The sequence below is a fragment of the Scardinius erythrophthalmus genome, assembly GCF_964197995.2.
Source record: "Scardinius erythrophthalmus genome assembly, chromosome: 18".
In the NCBI taxonomy this organism is placed as follows: Eukaryota; Metazoa; Chordata; class Actinopteri; order Cypriniformes; family Leuciscidae; genus Scardinius; species Scardinius erythrophthalmus.
In genome coordinates this window covers 39,192,667-39,213,341 of record NC_138238.1, presented here as the reverse complement: position 1 = coordinate 39,213,341, position 20,675 = coordinate 39,192,667, and the positions used below count along the sequence as shown (strand labels likewise).

Here is a 20,675-nt window from a genome sequence, read left to right as displayed (position 1 = left end):
TTTTCTGTAAAGCTGCTTTGAAATGATGTGTATTGTGAATTTAATTGAATTAAATAACGCTAAACAAACGTTTTATTAATGTTACCGGAAGAATGTCTTTTCGTAACTTTCAGAGAACGTTCTGAGATGTCCTGTTAGCTGGGAACTTTTCATTAAAGACTTCCCTTTCATCCTGACCCAGACATCAGCCGTGTCGGCCCGCGTGGAACACACATGTACCGGATCTGGGCCGACACTGCTGATGTCTGGGGATCTGAAAATGATGGGTTTCAGTAGATGACAGCAGATGTGTTTCACACACACAGGCTTTATCAGGTAGTTCTTGATCTCAGTGAGAAATAAACAACAACAACAACAACAACAACAGCAGTAGCAGCAGCAGCAGAATACAAACACGACAACAAAACGAACGCTTCATTTGGCTGGCTTGATGTTTTGCCCTATGTCATCTACTAAAAATTTCACTCTGAAACATTTTGCAAGAAATTGTGACGGCAAAAAAAAAATCACATTACATCAATTCTCACAAATCGTAAAACACTTGTTTTCAATGTTTTCATCAAAGTCATGCAGTTATTATTATGTTTACTCACGCACATCTGCGCTCTTTGTTTTGCATTTCAGTTTAAACCAATGTAGAAAATATTTATGATAATACTTTAAGGGAAACACCAAACAAAACATGGTATAGTAGGCAAAAAATGTCTTTCCAACCTGTCAAATGGATTGATATTGTATGTTGTTCACCACTACAAACTAGTAGTTTTTTTGCAACAGAAATATCATAAAGCAATCACAGCCAAACTCTGAGAAATACTCTAAAACATCATGAATAAACGTCCATAATTTTCAATTAATTTTCGTCAAAGCAGCCGACCTTCAGCCACATAAAAAATAAGTTTGGCACAACTGTGCTAAAGTACTAAAATTAAATAAAAAATATTGATGTTTGTTCATCAACTTAAAAAATATATATTTCTGAATACTAGGAATCCTGATAAATTAAGAACAATTAATTAAAAACAACAGTCTACAAGTCAATTTATAAACACATGCAATATCTGCGACACGTTCAGTGTCATAAACCTCGAAAACCTTTCGTTTGTTGCACGTACTGAACATTAAGTAAATCAGGATTTAAATAACAAAACATCTAATTCGTACGCGGCAAATCTCAAACACACATTCATAAGTTCATCATCCGCTCTCATAAATGTCCCAGTTCTCACTGTTTGCTTGTTCACAAAAATTATATTGATGAATTCCTCACAAGAATGAAGATCCCAGATATTCTCCTTTTTTTGTTCTTTTTTTTCTTTTTTCTTTTTTGCTTCATATATTGCTTTAGAGAGATTTGTGGGAAGCCCTCGTGTTTCTTACCGAGCCGGAAGTGGATTCAAGCTTTCGATCCACTCGTTTATCGGTGAATTGCGCGGTATTTCACAGTTTCAGTGCAACGTTTCTTTGCAGGTTGTTTCTAAACATGCACATCTCTGTTAGGAATGTTAGTGGAGCGACTGGAGAATCAAACTGACACCGAACACAAACTAAGGGTTCGTTTACACGACAGCAATTTACTAAAATGTTTTAGCGTTTTTCTCGTACACAATACAACGTTGTCAAAACGATCCCGTTCACACGGATCCGTGAAAACGACTAACTTTTAGTTAAAAACAGTGTCGTGTAAACAGACCCTTAATTTGTCGTCGTCTTTTTTTTTGCGTTTAAAGATCTGAAGAGTCTCAGCTGAAGGAGATAATACATTATTGATCAGCTTTAAAATCTCAGCCAAATGTTCTTATCAGGCCGATATTGATAACAATAAAAATGAACATATATCGGTCGACACTAGGGCTGTCACTTTTGTGAAAAAATCCTGTTCGATTTTTGAGACATATGTGTTCATTGAATCGATTGTAAAATCGATTTTTCATGTCTAAAGACGTTTCCATTTTAAACGCCAAATATGGGCAAATCCACGGACAACTAACAGGCATTAGGACGAACGTAAACAGGGCGCTTGAGACGCGCACAAGTCAGCAATATTCCTGTTGATTTATTGGCGTGAAGTTTCGTGCACAATGACAAACAGGAGTGCAACATTCTCGAAAAGCAATAAGCAGAGTGGACAGCCATAACATCAATGAAAAACATTGCAGTCTTCAACGTGCCTGTGTTTACGGTTAGAAAAGTCAAACAAATGTTGCCTACGTAGGCGATTGTTGACCGTAGCCCGAATCTGTATCTGTATGCATGAGACTGTCTGAATACCGGCAGAATTCACATTTTTGTAGTAGGCCTAAATATAGAAACATTATGCAGAAGTATAATGTGTGTTTGTCATGGTGTGTTCACAACGGACGCGAATAGCGCGTCAGGCGCGAGTGATTTCAATGTTAAGTAAATGCAAAGACGCGTTATGCGCGTAAAAAATTCCTGCGGGAATGAGGTGTCAGAGTTGCTGTGTGACGCGCGTTCGCTGCGGGCGTATCGTGACGAGCTGGACGCGTTCAGAGAAAAGACCGTTAAAATCGATTCCCTATTTTCGTTTTCGAAACTTGTGCTGGTTGGTCCGATCGATTGTGCAATCGATTTTCGAACGTAAAGTGACAGCCCTAGTCGACACATCCCTAATCATTGATTCACAAAAGCACGATTTTTTAATTGTGGCGTAAACGGGCTTCCATATACTAGCGCTCTATCGTACACACGTCTCCGCTTCATTGGTGTGCGAGTGTGTTGCGTATGCGAATGCTTGTGCGTCACACACAGATCTCGATGGGCGTGGTGACGAGGATCCGGCTGCTCGGCGGACTGTCCCGGGCCGCGCGCTCGAAGCTGTTCGTGGACGAGACGGAGCTGTTCGTGGACACCGATGTGAAGAGGTGAGCCGGTCCCGACTCCACACCGATGCTCTTCGAAGCCTTCGGAGACAAGCTCTGCTTCTTCATGCGGTCCGCGAGCAGCTCCTCCTCCTCGGATGAAGAGTTCTGCGCCGACTGATGATGGTTCTCACCGCTTTTCCCGTCCAGCATCCAACGGTGCCCGAAATGCGCGAATACTTCCTTAACGGAGCATCGGCGTTCCTGCTCCAATGCCAGGAGCTTCCTGAACATGCGGAGGGCTTCGTCTGTGAAACGACGCCACTGAGACGGCACCGAATTTGTTCGCCGTCTCTGCCAGCGCACAAACTCCTCGTAGAAGGAGTCGGGAGGCATGGCCTTTTCCCATGGGAAGTTCCCGGTGAGCATGCAGAAGAGCAGCACTCCGAAGGCCCACACGTCTGTGCTGTAGTCCACGCTGAAGCCCTCGTGCTTCGACGAGTCGCAGAGCTCCGGCGCCGTGTACGGGATGGTGCCGCTCACGCGCTTCACCGGAGAGCCGGAACGCCGAGTCATGCCGAAGTCCGAGAGCTTGACTTTACGACACTCCTTGTCGAAGATTAGGATGTTTTCGGGCTTGATGTCTCTGTGCACCAGCTTCTTGGAGTGGAGATAGTCCAGAGCGATGGCCACCTGATGGACACACCGCTTCGCCACCGGCTCCGGCAGACCCACCTGTGCACACACACATTCAGTTCACGTTTATTTGTACAGCGCTTTTCACAATACACATCATTACAAAGCCGTTTTACAGAAAATGCACGAGTCCATATTAAAATTTACAGTGATCTGTTATCAGAGGGAACTGTCTAAGTTATGTATTTCAGAAATGTACATATACAAAATCACAGTTAGCAAATTTTTTTTTAATTTAAACAATGTAATAATTTAAGGCAGAAACATTGAGCTCATTGAAGTAACGAATACTTGTTTGTTAACAAAAAAGCAATAATCAGAGTAATAATCAATAATGGGAGAGATTCGTTGCTGGGATTCCATTACCACAACCTATCTTTATTTTATTTTATTACACCCTATATTAGAGTTTTCTATATTCCCCTGGACACGGGCTGATGATCGGGGGCTCGTCCGGGATCAAACACCAAAGGGGCTGTTTACACCTGGCCACTTCATGCTTCTCTCAGATCGGATCGCTATCTGATTTATCAAAACGATTCCATTTACACCTGCTCACGTAAATGTGCTTTTGCGAAACGGATTTAAATCCGATCTTCAGTTCCCGCACTATATGCACGTCACCGAAAGCAACAGATATGAGCTGCGTTTTATTGATCATCAGCTAAAATTTCTAAATCAAAGACCGCAATAAGAGAGAGCGGCAACAGCCCTGGTAATATCATTTCGTTTCTTTACTTTTAATGATGATGACTGTGTATTAAGTGTCTACGACTTACTTTCACTTTGATTTGCGATAGTTTGCACGTTGGCTTAATGAATAGATGCTCAGCTGCAATGATGCGTGTTCCAGTAGCGTCGTCATATCTGGCTATAACATTAGATATAGCCTAAAACACGCTCTCACGCGTTTATTTTTTTAGCATTTTTGGGAGGAGTACAATTTCCATATGTGGTTTCAACAACCAGATGCATTTACACTTGTCCAGTTTCGTCTGGAATGCGTCTTAGACCTCCTCCTGAAGTGGTTTGAGCGATCGGATTCAAAGCCGTCTCGAATGCGTTTCGGAGGGCATTTACACCTGGTCTCTTCACGATCGGATAGCTATCCCATCTGAGAAAATGCATGAAGTGGCCAGGGGTAAACAGCCCCAATAAGGGAGAGAAAAAGATACACGAACGCAGGTCGTAACACACCGACACAACAAGGATCATCACTGTCATTTAATTTAATATTTAACAATATTATTGATCTCCTGCATTGACACCATTATATGAGAACTGAACTAAATTAAATTAATAACTTTTTTACGACAGAAATAAACCATCACTGAACTTACTTAAGCTGGACTGTGACGCTAATTTCTTCTGGAAACAAACTTTGTTGCGTTATTTTCCTGTTATCTCTGTAAAGTGTTGTTAATGACAGGACAGATGCAGCTTCTGCTCTTGTGTTCGCAGTGTCATTTTATTGGTAAATTTTATTATTCTGATTAATTGAAGTAATTGGTTAAATTGAAGTATTTGACTTACAAAGACAACACAAGGCGCATTTCCATTACAGATTTGTGCAAAACTTTTGCGAAAAAACGATTGCGAAATGATGGCGTTTCCATTAACCGGTGTTATGCGACTAAAACGTCATTTTTTCCTCTCGCGATAAGTCATTCCAAAAATCATGGCAATGGACGTATTATTAATGGAAGGAAACGTTGGCGTTTTATCCAAGCATTAATGGTGAGGAATGACCCTTATTATACTTGTGAGCGGCACATATGAGGAGTTTCTGGGTGTTTCTCCCTCATTTCTGCTTCCAGGTCTTGATTGTGGCATTTATTTGAGGTTTAGAATCCATTATTCCTGTAATTCTTTTGTCTTTTATGAATTTAATAAAGAACTCTGTCTCGTCTTCTGTCCAAACACACCGCGTCGTCTACGTCAGCTGACTGTAAATGCGCAAAAACTGTTTCCATTGCAGATTTGCGAAATATTCCTTTTTCGAATTGCCTGAAAAACCCCCTCATGCGAGCGGAAAAACTTTTTTGCGATAAATGGGAGTTTTTGCGAAATTGACGTGTTTCCATTGGGCGTATTTTCAATTCGCAATTTCAATTTGTGCAATTTGAAGGGTAATGGAAACGCGGCTACAGACACATTTAAGGTAATTGCCCTAACAAAGGTCAGAAAAGCCCCTGATTTAGTGAGAACTGCTGCTTTATTGATTGTTAGATGACTCTGATTACCTGTGGAGGAATGATATCGAACAGGTCTCCAGACGGCGCGTATTCCTGCGCAAAAACATAGTACTCCTCCGTTTCAAACGCAATGCCAAAAATGTTGATGACGAAGGGACATGGAGAGAGATAGAGGGAGATGCTGTACTCTCTCAGGAAACTCTTCAGCTTGGTCGTCTTCTTCTTCAGGAACTTCAGAGCCATCTTGGCTCCTGTAGATTGAGGAGAGAAAGACATGCCAATTAAAGCTTTGTTGGTTTATGGCAGTCGTGCTCAGATTACTGCTCCTGCTATAAACCTCACAGCACAAAGAACACAAACGCTTTTACAATTAGGCCATGAGACTGAAAACAATGAACTACTTTACAAAGCACTTTAATATTCAATGACAAAAATAAATACACAAATATCTTTTTCATCCGACATCATTCCTGAATATTTCATCAAGTTGGTTTGGAACGGTGTTATTTTATAATAATATTGTGAGTTAGATTTTATTTTTGTATTTTCTGTTTTCATTTTACGTTGACTAATTTTGTTGTGTGTGTTTGTCATTTTCATTCATTTTTTTTTTTTTTTTTGATTATATGACTAAAGCCTACAGTCACTTGTTTTGTTTCCGACTGAATCAGTGTTTTGAATGAATTGGTTGAGTAAATGATTCAATGAAACAGTCAATTGTTTATTTCCCAAATGAATCAATGTTTTTGAATGATCTTAAATTGAATGATTTTATGACTCATTTTCTGAATGAAAATGTGTTTTCTACAAGGATTGGTTGAATGAATGATTTAGTGACTTCATCTGTCGCCACCTACTGGAGTAATGATGTTTATTAAGTTGCTTTAAGATGTTTATTAATGCTTTCCTGCAGCTCAAACAGTGGAGCGCTTGCAACGGGTTCGATTCCCAGGGAAAGCAAGAACTGATAAGAATGTAAATATGTACCTTGAAATGCAATGCAAGTCGTTTTTGGCTTCTGCCAAATGCATAAATGTAAATTAAGTTATATTTTTATTTTATTTATTTTAGTACATTCAATTTAATATTATATTATAATATTTCAGTTAACGTCCCCCTGTGGTCAATAATTGTATCCCTTCTTTGATCTTTGATCACCAAAATTACATATTTAAAGTTTTTTTCCTTGAAAATAAAATCTTCATGTCTTAAAATATCTTGACTGTAACTCGACACCCTTGCCTCATTTAGTATGCGCGGTTCTATGAATATGCAAATGAGCCCCGCCTCCACTCACTCACTCAGCTCAGAGATCCACTGGTTGACGATCACACGTTGATCTGATTGGTTACAAGGTAGTTTGTGACGTCAGAAACACCAGCGATTTCAAAGCGTGTTTTTGAGACTGTCTTTGGTTCACTGCAGTTTTAAGGAGGAAATACTCAGCAATGCTGTCGACTTATGAACTTACACATGCTTTGTCTTAAAGCATATTAATAACACCACATAGACACATAAACAACATTAAAAGCTGGATTTTCACCACAGGGGGACTTTAATTGAACTATTGAAAGCAGTTGACGATAATAACGCTGGTTTGGACTGTGCTGTACCTCTGATCTTATGGATGACGAGGTCCACCTTCCCATAAGTCCCCTTGCCGAGCTCTCGTATGACTTCATAGTATTTATTGACCTCGACCTTCTCCAGGTTTTGAGCGGCGAAGATCTGCAGCTCCTCGAGGATATCGACGGACACACGAGGGACGACGGGAGAGGAGCTCATTCTGACGGGGGAACAGCTGACGACAACCTGCGACACAAACAACAAGCAAACGCATGTCAGTATGAGGCCGAGGACTGAGAGAAACACACTCGAGGACTGAGAGAAACACACTCGAGGACTGAGAGAAACACACTCGAGGACTGAGAGAAACACACTCGAGGACTGAGACACACTCACGACGGCTTCACGCTCCGCCGCAGGGAATGTAATTATCCTGCAGAGAAGAGACAGGGATTTCACTTCCCCTGACCTAACCTGCTAATCTCACCAGTTTCATGTCTCAGGAGTCGAGCTCTGTGCTTATGCAATATTATAATCGTCTGGTCCTTACTGGGTCTGTCTTGATTATTTATAATTTCGTTAAATTTTAACGAAGAGATCGGCCTGACCTGCTTTTGCAGAAGATGGTCAAATAAGTTCAAATAAGTTTTGAAATTGAAAAAATAAGTTCTAGAAGTTCTCAGGGTGTCTACAGATACAAGTTACATTTAAAGAGTTTTTTAATGTCACCTTGTATGAAATAAGACCAAACCTGTGATGGAAATACACATTATATTACATATATACGTTTATGTAATATTTAATGTTTACTGTAAAAAGAAAACAAAATATCATCGCTGTCATAAATGCTATTTATTATTATGATATACAGTGAACTTTTCATATCAGCAGATAATATCCCATACAAAAGATCCCACAAAAGCACGGCATCACTGAGATTTTTGGTTGTGTAAACCGTTTATTCTGAAGAAATATTTTCATCCGTCTATAAGCTTTTATATACTTAAATCTGCATATTTTAGATTTTTTACCCTAGGCCGTTCTTTACCTTTATACAGGCCTTATTATTTAACCTTATTAAATGTAGCTATGCATCATCTTTCATGTCATATTCTTACATTTGATAAATGAATTCAATATGCACTATAGGACTGTTATCAATTTTTAAATAATGTACACTGCAAAATTCCATCTGCAATAAATAATGTTATGAGATTAATATTTTTAAATACATTTTTGAATATACAAATAAGAAATGTTGGAAAAAGGCATACTTTTAAACAAGAACTAAACTAAGCCAGTAGGTGGCGGCAAGTCAATTACTGAGTGAATCATTGAGTCATTCATTCAAACGATTCATTTGAAACGCTGAATCATTCAGTAACAAAACAAGACACCGCTGCTGCTTTGAGATACGCAATAGTTCTGGGCTGATCTTTGTTTGGAACTATTTTTGTTGGTAAAACAGAACAAAAACAGTCAATATTGTAAGTAATTTAATATTAACTACTTGTTTATTAAACTAAATATTATGAGTATTTATTGTATTGTGAGTAATTGATGAGTAATTAATAATGAGTAACATTTTAAACAAAATATAGCCAGTTACTTTGTCTATTTGTGGTGTTTTCAACAAATTGGTTGAATGAATGATACAATGACTCGCTCATTTGTTTTATTCCCAGATCAATCAGTGTTTTTGAACAAATCAGTTGAATAAATGATTCAATGACCGAATAAATCAGTCTTTTGATTGAATTGGTTGAGAGAATGATTCAATGACTCAGTCACTTTTTTTATTCCTGAATGAATCAGTGTTTTTGAACAAATCAGTTGAATAAATGATTCAATGACTCAATGACTGAATAAATCAGTCTTTTGATTGAATTGGTTGAGAGAATGATTCGATGACTCAGTCACTTTTTTTATTCCTGAATGAATCAGTGTTTTTGAACAAACAGTTGAATAAATGATTCAATGACTCAATGACCGAATAAATCAGTCTTTTGATTGAATTGGTTGAGAGAATGATTCAATGACTCAGTCACTTTTTTTATTCCTTAATGAATCAGTGTTTTTGAACAAATCAGTTGAATAAATGATTCAATGACTCAATGACTGAATAAATCAGTCTTTTGATTGAATTGGTTGAGAGAATGATTCAATGACTCAGTCACTTTTTTTATTCCTGAATGAATCAGTGTTTTTGAACAAATCAGTTGAATAAATGATTCAATGACTCAATGACCGAATAAATCAGTCTTTTGATTGAATTGGTTGAGAGAATGATTCAATGACTCAGTCACTTTTTTTATTCCTGAATGAATCAGTGTTTTTGAACAAATCAGTTGAATAAATGATTCAATGACTCAATGACTGAATAAATCAGTCTTTTGATTGAATTGGTAGAGAGAATGATTCGATGACTCAGTCACTTGCTTCATTCCGGAATGAATCAGTGTTTTTGAACAAATCAGTTGAATGTGTTCGACTTAGAGCAGCGCTGATGTTTGCAGTATGACATTAAAGCACCGCGAAAGCGATTCGAAAGCATAAGAAGCCGTTGTATATTTTTATTTGAATAGACAAAGACTACCACCAAATGTGGCCTTTATTGTTAATCTTTGTTTGATTATTGGGAAAAACCATATACATAAACAAAAATGGGCTAAAGGAAAACCCAACTTTTTGTTATCTCAGATAGATATGAAAAATTATAGCTTATTGAGTTCCTACTTGCGTTGAAAAATAGTAAAGCAAAACGCACTAGGTCTCTATGTGAAGCTTTTATGATATTTATATGATAATCTCAAACCTGTTCCTTTTTCTGTTTATATTATTTACTTTCTTTTTTTCCACTTTCTTTTTACTTGTATTATTATTTTTTATATCATACTGTATATTTTCTTTTACTATTTGTTGTCTATCTATATTTGTTAAAAATTGTATACTATGTGTTTGACTATATGTTTATTATTTGTAATGTGATTGACAGCCGCTCTCAGGTACTTTCACATCATACACTGATCAAGTCGAACACACCTAACAATTTAATGATTCAATCACTTGTTTTTGAATTAATCAGTTGAGTGAATGTTTCAATGACTCACTCATAAAAGTAATTTGGCGCCACCTACTGGAGTAACACCGTGTCCTAACTACACGCGGCGCGACGCACGATAAAAGGTTCTTCTCCATGTTAACGCGACGGCGACACCCGACGATTCTGTTTTAGAAACGGTTTCTATTTTTCTGCGACGTCGCGCTGGAACAACTAACACAAAGTGTGGCGATGATGATCTCAGGCGCTGTTTATGAGCTTTATTTAATGTTAAAAGCGTGTAATGTGACTCTGAATATCATTTAGTGCTCCAGCTTTGTGGCTGTAAAAGCAACAATGGATAATTCACCTCAGATCTTGAAATTAAACCAATGGAAACAAGAACATTCAAACTGTGAACAAACAAGTGTATTCTTTGACAAAGATTGTTTTAGTAACTCAGCCTACGTGTTTTAATGGTTCAATGGTGTAATATTTGTGAATTTGATTATGTAGCGACTTATCCATTTTCTTGCGATTGCCATCAGTCGGCTGGTTACTCTCTGGTGCCGTGAGACTCCGCCCACACACTGTTCTGATTGGCTGACTTCGCCCACACGCTGTTCTGATTGGCTGACTCCGCCCACTCGCTGTTCTGATTGGCTGACTCCGCCCACACACTGTTCTGATTGACTGACTCCGCCAACACACTGTTCTGATTGGCTGACTCCGCCCACACGCTGTTCTGATTGACTGACTCCGCCCACTCGCTGTTCTGAATGGCTGACTCCGCCCACACACTGTTCTGATTGACTGACTCCGCCAACACACTGTTCTGATTGGCTGACTCCGCCCACACGCTGTTCTGATTGGCTGACTCCACCCACACGCTGTTCTGATTGGCTGTGGGTTTTGATTGATTTTGACGCATCTTGCAGTCGCGTCACGTCTAGTGTGGACAGACAAATTATTTATCCCTGGAATCTAATCGCATCGCGTCTGGTTAGGACACGGGGTAATGATGTAACCTGCAGAAAGAGTCACTGAGACTCAGCACTAACACACACACACACACACACACACACTGACAGTCTGTCACAACAAACACAGACAAGCGGAATAATCCAATCTGTGAAAACTCCCAGTGCTTATATCAGCGTGCTTGAAACCACTCAGCCAATCAGACCTAACCTAATCAGCCTCAAGTCATTGGCCGATAATGTCAAGATAGTTCAATTACCCCTAATTACTTAGTCTGGCTTATATATCGGCTGGGTCGCACACGAGTTCTAACATCAGAACTCTCAGAAGCAGAAATGTAAAAGGTCATTGGTTTCTGCCAGAGCGTCAGAAGTTAAACAGCCGTGATGGAAGTCAGGTGACATTTACTTCTATAGCACTTTATACAATGCAAAAGCAGCTTCACAGTAATAAACAGGAAAATAACAGAATTAGTGCAAAATCCATCCAAGTCGAACAGCTTTCTTCTGATCTTACACATGCATTATACCGCACATGTCACGACACACAACTTCAGCATGCACACAATGTTCTGAATAACGCGAGTGCAACCCTCACCAACGCAGAGGTGTTCTGGGAGTGTGCCAGGGCACTGGGATGTGGGATGAGAGAACTCTCTCTCCTCAACAAACTCCGTGACTTCAGGACTCACTTCAGCAGTGCAGGATGAGTTACAGCACAATTAAAATTCCCACTAATAGCCATTATTAAACTGACTTCAGCGCAGTCTGACACACTCACACCAGCAGTGGCGTAACTTTGTTTTGAAAAGTGGGTGGGACGGGTTTTTAAAAAAAAAAAAAAAAACGGGGGGGGGGGGGTGGGGGGTATTGAATGCTAAATCATAAATCGATGTATGTACAATATAACATTACGATGTCCAGCAATCGATTAAAATAGTGCATGGGTTTAATTTGTCGTTTAATGAGGTTTGATATATGTTGAATTCGGTAAATCCATTGTAGAAATGTGTATATTGAAATGGTCCAGTGGTAGAAATTTTGCCAAGCGTGTCAGAGGTTGTGGGTTCTAATCCGCACTCGTATAGTTTTTTTTTTCTTCTCATTAAAACCGATTATGTTTATCAGTGGTTGTATATGAGGCAAGCATACGTTTGTATGCATTTTGTTTTGTAATTTCACCGGAACGAAAAGAGTCTCCACAACAGATTGAAGCACGAGTCCGAGTGAAGACACAGTATCCGCGCCTGTGTCTGTATCTGATCGCAGCGGCAACGAGCACTTTGATCACTTGATTTCAAAAACAACACATTTCAGTGCTAGATCGTCTCTTACAAACGAACTAAATGAATGCTCTGCTAGTTAACTGGAGGTGTTTTATTTATTTGTATTGGTACATTCGTGCCGCGAGATTTTTCAAAAGTGGTGGGGACAATATCGACCTTAGCAAAAAGTGGTGGGGACATGTCCCACCCGTCCCACCCGCAAATTACGCCTATGCACACCAGGACTTCACAGAGAGCGCAGGATACGCCGGGAATAAAGCCGGCTGGTGCAGAGAGTGACTCACTGGGTCAAAGCCGCTCGAGGCGGAGAGATGCAAATCAAGACTTCAGATGCATTATGGTCCGTCTAATGCTTTTCTTTAATATTAACATTAGTATCAGGCTCCTATGTATAGGTTTCTACCCAAGCATTTCTGAATGTGCCGAGTCGGGATGTAGAGAGTTTGAAGTGAAAGTATTGTGAAGTGAGAGCATTCACTCAACATTATCATCTCATTTTTGACACAGGTTTTCGCATCGGTCTTCATATATAGATCATTTCCACAGACTTTCCGCACACACTCTGGCACCGTCTCGTCAGTACACAACACTTTAACATCATCCAACAGTCACGGCTCATTTATTCCCCAGCGAAAGCTATTCTGTCATTCTGTTATGGAAGCCGCAGACGAGAGGACAGAGAAGAGGAGAAACACGGGCCTTTAATTCCACGCTTGTGTTCCTCACCAACCCTGAAACACTTTCTGCACTCGTTTACTAATGAAGTCACATGACAGAGGGGGAGATGCGATAACCTTTTGTTGATAGAGAAGAGAAGAGTCACATCATATTTGTGACCCTGGACCACAAACCAGTCACGAGTCGCACGGGTATATTTGTGTATTTATACATTGTATGGGTCAAAATTATCAAATTTTCTTTTATGCCAAAAATCATTAGGATATTAAGATCATGTTCCATGAAGATATTTAGTAAATTTCCTACAGTAAATATATAAAACATGTATTTCTGTGAGTGAATGCAGCACAATCGCCAACATAAATGAACAACTTTAAAGGAGATTTTCTCAATGTTTCGATTTTTTTGCACCCTCAGATTCCAGATTTACAATAGTTGTATCTCGACCAAATATTGTCCTATCATAACAAACCATCAATGGAAAGATTATTTATTCAGATCTCATATGATGTATAAATCTCAATTTCAAAAAATTGACCCATGTGACTGGTTTTTTGATCGACTAATATAAACACTTTGTATATGAACAAATTTTGTAATATTTTGTGGCGCTATGGACGTTTTCACATTTCCACAAGTTCTCCGAAGCAGAGGTCGTCACAGCTGTGTAATTTGAGGAAACGGAAACTACGACATGTATGAACAGATTTAATCGTCTTTTATTCACAGATTAACATTGATCAGCGAAAACACAAGTTGAAACGTCCTGCGTAACACGAGAATAAACCTCATGTGAACATGCTTGAGCTCTCGTTTACCACAACTGATTATTCATGTTTATATGTGAATAAAAGTCTAAATTCAATCTGTTCATCATATAAAGCGATCCGAGTCTCTTTGAACTAAACGGCTCAATAGGCTACATATGGATTAGTGATGTGTCATGCGCAAAAGATGCGGCTCTGAGAGCCGATGCTTTGTAGTGAATCAGAAGAGCCGGCTCGCATCGAGTGAGAGCCGGCTCCCAGTTTCTTTCCTTTCTCGGCTTTCCTCAAGGCAGAACTTTGTTTTGATTGGTCAGCAATCGCATCGCGGCCAATCAGATGTGAGGATATGGGATCATACCATTATGTAAAAACAGAGAGGTGGGTGAAGCGAAGCAGCACTCCACTGCAAGTTAACGAGTCGTAACAACGTTAAAGGGTTAGTTCACCCCAAAATGAAAATTCTGTCAGTAATTACTCACCCTCATGTTGTTTCAACCCCGTAAGACCGTATACGTTCATCTTCGGAACACAAATGACGATATTTTTGATTAAATTTGAGAGCTGGATCACTTCTCCATAGGCTTATAAGGGATGGAAACTTGCTGGCCCAGAAAAGTTATTAAAGAGATCGTTAATATAGTCCAAGTGACTACAGTGGCTCAATCTTAAGTTTATCAAGCGACGAGAATACTTTTTGTGCGCAAAAACTAACAAAAATAACGACTTTATTCCACTATTCATTTCCTTCTCTCTGGGCCTCGAGTTAGTTCACGTAGTGTTTTTGCGCAGCGCGTCTGTGTTACACGTCACCACGTAGGCTCACTATTGGCCGACGCTGGTCATGTGTGTGATGCGTGTGTCGTACAACACTGACGTGCTGCGCAAAAACACTACGTGAAAAGACTCGAGGCCCAGAGAGAAGGAAATTAATAGTGGAATAAAGTCGTTATTTTAGTTTGTTTTTGCACACAAAAAGTATTCTCGTCGCTTTATATAGGATCCCTAGGTTTAAAAAACTTGACAACAGAGCTGTTTATTTGCTGTTTTGTTGTTAATTTGTGCAATAAATGCATAAAAACACTGCACATGAAAGGGTTTTCAACACACAAACCATTCATTTTTGCAAAGTTATGGTAAAATAAAGGCCTACAAAAAAATCCTAAATTAAGAGCCTTTCGGGAGTCGAAAGAGCCGGCTCTTCTTTGGGAGCTGAGCCAAAAGAGCCGGCTCTCTGAAAAGAGCCGAACTTCCCATCACTAATATGGATTCGTTTTACGATCTCTTTAGGAACTTTTTGATGCGTCAAAGTTTCAGTTGCGTAGACTGTCAATGGAGGGACAAAATACTCTCAGATTTCATTAAAAAACTCTTCATTTGTGTTCCGAAGATGAACGAAAGTCTTACGGGTGTTGAACGACACGAGGGTTAGTAATTACTGACAGAATTTACATTTTTGGGAAAACCATCCCTTAAACTAGTTTTCTGTAATTTAATGCCAAAAAGAAAAACACAAAGTATAGTGTTTTAAATGTACATTACATTTAAAAATTTATAAAAATAAACTAGGTTTACAATGTTAACTGTGAAAACGGTCCATTGCTCTGTTTCTGAAATCCTGACCAGCAACACTGACTCAACCAATGGTGTGCGTTTGGGGGCGGGGCTACCAGTTTGAACAACCAATGAGAAACGAGTGGCAGACCTTCTTGAACTTCATGATGCTAACTGAACTGAAATTGTGCACTTAAGAAAATAAAACAAATGCAGTTTTTTTTAATGCTCTATTATAAGACATGTGCAACAGTCAGTACAATCACACAAGACACTAAAATTAAAAAGGCTTGCAAAAGTCCCTTACAGAAACACACTGGTAGGTATAATGACTGTATCGGAAGGTAATACTGTGATACTTTTTATATACAGTCAAACCAAATGTATTCAGACACCTTCAACATTTCTCACATTATCAGTTTATTCGCTATAGTTTAGAAAATGGTAATGAAATATGAGCAGAACTCAGTGGATATTTGACTGGTTTTGTCAGTCCTTCTGTTAGACTGTCTCACACATGAATTATGTTGAATATCTGTCAGCTGTTAAATTTAACTACACAATTAGATAATACCAGTTTAGCTCAACCAATCACCAAGCAATGCTTCATTGTGTTCAGTGTGTGTGTAAAAAGAGCATTAGCAATTAAAGAAAACACACTTCAGCAAAACATGATCAGCTCAAAGTGTCCCAATCATTTTTGGTCCCAAATTTGTATAAATTTTTCACTGTATGAAGAATTATTGGGTATAATATGTCACAGTTTACTTTATTCTGATCTCCTCACTCACAGAAATGAACTATGGTGTCCTGATCACACTAGTGAAACAATATCAAAAATTATATCTGGTGTCTGAATTATTTTTGGTTTGACTGTACCACTTTATTATTATATTCATTAACATGTTACTCCAAGGCACTTCAAAGAATATAACTGGAAATATAATCTACAGTTTTATCCAAATATTGGTGTTTGTTTAACGTTATAATAAAAAAACTGATGAAGAATGAACATGCACATGATCTCTGCTGGGATGATACTGTTTACATGGCGAATGAAGAAAGGAACAGGAGGTCGTGTGGAGAAACTGTATTATGATGAACTGAGACTCCCTCAGCGTGTGTTAAAGCCACAGGAGTGTGAAAGCAGAGCCAGAGACACGATAAACCCATCGCACATGATCGCATTCAGTCTGACCGTTCGCAAAGTCCCGCCCCCTTTAGTTACTGTTGCTATGTCCGACAAGCCACGCCTCTCTCACGCACACCATGTTCTCACCGGTTCTCACGAAGTGAAACACACATCGCAGAGAGGACACTGACAACACACTGACACACAGGACAGACCAGCTTACTTCTGATATTAAACAAAGTCTCAACTTTAAAATTTGGTCATTTTTTAAAGAAATGTAAACCAGAAATACCGTTTGTGTCTCTTTAATGTGTCTGACAGATCGTCTCAGTTAAAGCCGCTCGTGAACCGATCATCTCTTCCTTCTAGTTCATTTATAGCATCAAATAAACATGAATGAACATCAGAAGGAATGTTGTTTAACCGCGGAAAGACGTCAGGACACTCCGCTTTTCAAATCCTGCACCGTTAATCTACGAACTCTCCTGACTGCTTTGTCGGACAAAAATGGCGGATTATGATTGGTCCGATCGCCTGTCAATCAAACTCCCTGCGAAGGAGGGTCAGTCCCAAAAGTGTAGGATCTACGTGTGGAAGCAAAGCGCAGTTGCCCAGTGTGATCGTGCAAATCGGTCTGTGTATCTGATAGGGGTCTAAGGCGGGCGTACACGGTGCGAGTTTTGCTTTTTTTACGAGCTCGCAGATGATTTTTTTCACTCGGGAGAAATCGAGTGGAATCGGTGATGCTCGCATGCTCGCGGCTCGCAGCGTGTGAGAGGAATTACGAGCCGAGCCGAGCACGTTATAAGCACCTCCCCGACCTTCCGATCATCTTTAAACATGTTTAAAAAATTCGGGGAGTCGGCCCGATTTTCACCAGCTGTCCCCTATTTCCAAATTATACACAACCACGTGGGGCTATACCTCAGTGGCAGCAACCATACAGCGTGCGCATACACTGTCTCTCTCCCTCTCTCACACTCTCATACACACACACACACACACACACACACACACACACACACACACACACACACACTTCTCTCAATTCAATTCTGTTCAATTCAATAAAGCTTTATTGGCATGACAAAAATACAATTGTATTGCCAAAGCATCAACACAGCATAGAAAATTATTTTGAACATTGTACTACAGAACATAATAATAATAATATTAAATAAAAATAATAAAATAAAAATAATAATTCTCTCTCTCTCTAGTTTTTATGTTGAATGGCTACTGTTCTCTGCTTTACAACAAATCATTTGCACACACATTTCTGTCATTTTTTCTATCTGAAGCTTTGCCTGCATGCAATATTGACGGTCTCTGTGTTTAGCGCGAAAGCTCACGTGATTGCTGATAAAATTCGTGCAGGACAGTCGTGCCGTGTACCAGCTGCATTGACGCGATTATCAGTTAAACTGACTCGCAACGTGCGCAATATCTCACGACCTCCCGAGTGTCCGATCCTGGTCCGAACTCGCACCGTGTACGCCCGCCTTAACGATCCCCTCATGTCACGATTCAATATATATCACGATACTGAACTCACGATACCATATTAATGCGATACACCATCAAAATGTAAATGTGGTTTAACATTGGGTGTAAATGAATAGTTATAAAACGGATAGTTCCGGTTCTTGATTCTGATTGGCTGAGCCGCGTTCGAAGCCGTAACACACACACATGTGACCGTATTACATTAGTGTTACTGCGCAACTGCCGTTTGTGATGCTTTGTTGCTGCATGTGTTGCTTCGCAACCTCTTTGGAACTACATTGCTTGGCGGAGGAATAAATGTGTTGTAACGTTATATTTTTTTGTTGCTGGTATTTATTTTATGAAAAAAATAAACTTTCAAATGAATATTTTTATGGAGTAACCGTTTTATAAAAGCAGTAAGCCCCTTGAAGCCGTGTTTTACAGTGAGTTTAGAGCAGCTGAGGGGGTTTTACTCCGCGTCGAGTCTAACAACTGTTCTAAACTCACTGTAAATCACGACTTCAAGGGCCTTATAGCTTTAGTTTAGGAGTAAAAGCAATAAAAGTCCTTTATTTTGGACTTGGTGCTGGAAACCAAATGCACAGGACAATAGTGACACAAGAATAACAATATTCATGATTCTGAAGCTGAAAATACTGAATTATTTCAGACGATTCTGCTTTATCTCTGTCACTGACTAGATATATATAGTAGTTTAATGTAGTAGTGACACGAAAACCCTGTAAACTTATTTTTTTTTAATAATTTTCATTATGGGTGAACGATACGATACATATTGATACATTTTTGTATTGCGGTATATTGTGACACCCCTAGTATCTGAAAACGCATGTGAAGAACTGATTGCGTGTGTGTGTGTGTGTGTGTGTGAGGCGTTCAGCAGCAGTGAGTGTAAATTGCACTGATGTTCAGCATCAGCATCTGAACCGAACTCTGATTCCCCGAGTCGATCCGCTCATTTCTCATCCGCTCTCTGACAGCATCCATTTACCGGTGTTGAGTTCTGGGTGACCCGCGGATACCTGCACACTCATCCTATCCGCACTGAGGACAACACACACACACACACACACACACACACTCACACGCGCACACACACGCGCACACACACTGCTGCCTGCAGTCTGCAGCCTCTCTCTCTCTCTCTCACACACACACACACACACACACACACACACACACACACACACACACACACACACACACACACACACACACACACACACACACACTCGCTCTTCTTAAAGGGGGAATACGTTTACATGCTGAACAGGACAAAAGGAATATCATCCATGCATATCCAGAACAAATAAAAAAAATAAGTACAGATATATATATATATATATATACATATATATATATATACATATATATATATACATATACATATATATATATATATATATATATATATACATATATATATATATATATACATATAATTTTTTATTTATTTATTTTTTGTTGGTTGAATAATACTTTTTATTTAAAAATGATGTTTTTTTCTATTATGATTATTATTATTTATTTATATTATACTGCAAAACATTTTTTTTATTATAATTTATTATATATTATTAGAATGTAATATTATTATTTTTCATCCAATTGGCTCAACAAAGTGAATAAAAATAATAGTGGTATTATTATTATTATTGCTCATGCTCATTCTATCAGTGCTTATTAATGAATAAAAAAAAATATAGTAATAACACCATTATTATTATTTTCGCTAATTTCCTAGCAGCATAAGGACATTATCCTGCAGTGATGTTTAAGGTCGTCTGGCAGCGGTTATTATTCATATTCATATTCATGTTACCCCATCATTCCAGAGCAGGACAGTCATTGTAATCGAGCATCAGTGGATCGACTGCTGCAATGCAATAATACTGTTGACATCGAGCGGGATGGACTCACCAAACCATGAAATCCGTCCAAAACACCAGCGCTTCTGCTTCTATCCAGGAATATAATAATAATGTGAGTGTGTTCTCATGGTCCAGCGTCGTGTCTCTCTTTTATCCGCATTTGTGTTGGAGAATCAGACGACATTCACCCGGCGAGGACCAACTGATACTGAGGCGAAAAAATCACAGCTTCCGAGCGGCACTGATGAAACCCCGCCCACCGCGAGAGCCAGCCAATAGCAGTGCAGGGCGCACCTCGCGTCACCTGAGTAAACCCCGCCCACCACAAGAGCCAGCCAATAGCAGCGCAGGACGCTCCTCACGTCACCTGATAGACTCCGCCTACTGTGCGCATCAGCCAATCACAGCAGAAAGCAGCATTAGTCGCTGAGGCTGCTTCAAAGATGCTGTTTATAATAGCTCTTTTTTTTTAAGTATTAGGTTTATTTACCTTTATTAATCGCATAAGTTAAGTGCATATTTTAGTGCATTTTAATGTTTATTCGTTAAGTATTCATTACTTCAATGAGCTCATTGTTTCTG

General features: G+C 39.3%; 1 protein-coding gene across 2 annotated transcripts; it reads right to left on the bottom strand.

Moving 5' to 3' along the window:
• Nucleotides 1–1,329: 1,329 nt before the first annotated feature.
• bsk146 (brain specific kinase 146) lies at nt 1,330–20,303 on the bottom strand. Of its 2 annotated transcripts, XM_081391998.1 has the most exons (4): nt 20,143–20,303; nt 7,327–7,525; nt 5,762–5,964; nt 1,330–3,557 (listed from the first exon to the last, which is right to left on the bottom strand). In XM_081391998.1, the coding sequence occupies exons 2-4, from the start codon at nt 7,496–7,498 to the stop codon at nt 2,763–2,765; spliced, it is 1,170 nt and encodes a 389-aa protein (XP_081248124.1). In that variant the 5' UTR covers nt 7,499–7,525; nt 20,143–20,303; the 3' UTR covers nt 1,330–2,762. The 2 variants fall into 2 exon arrangements, with proteins under 2 accessions (XP_081248124.1, XP_081248125.1); XM_081391999.1 differs by lacking the exon at nt 20,143–20,303 and having other exon boundaries at nt 1,336–3,557; nt 7,327–7,736.
• Between the last annotated feature and the right edge of the window lie 372 nt (nt 20,304–20,675).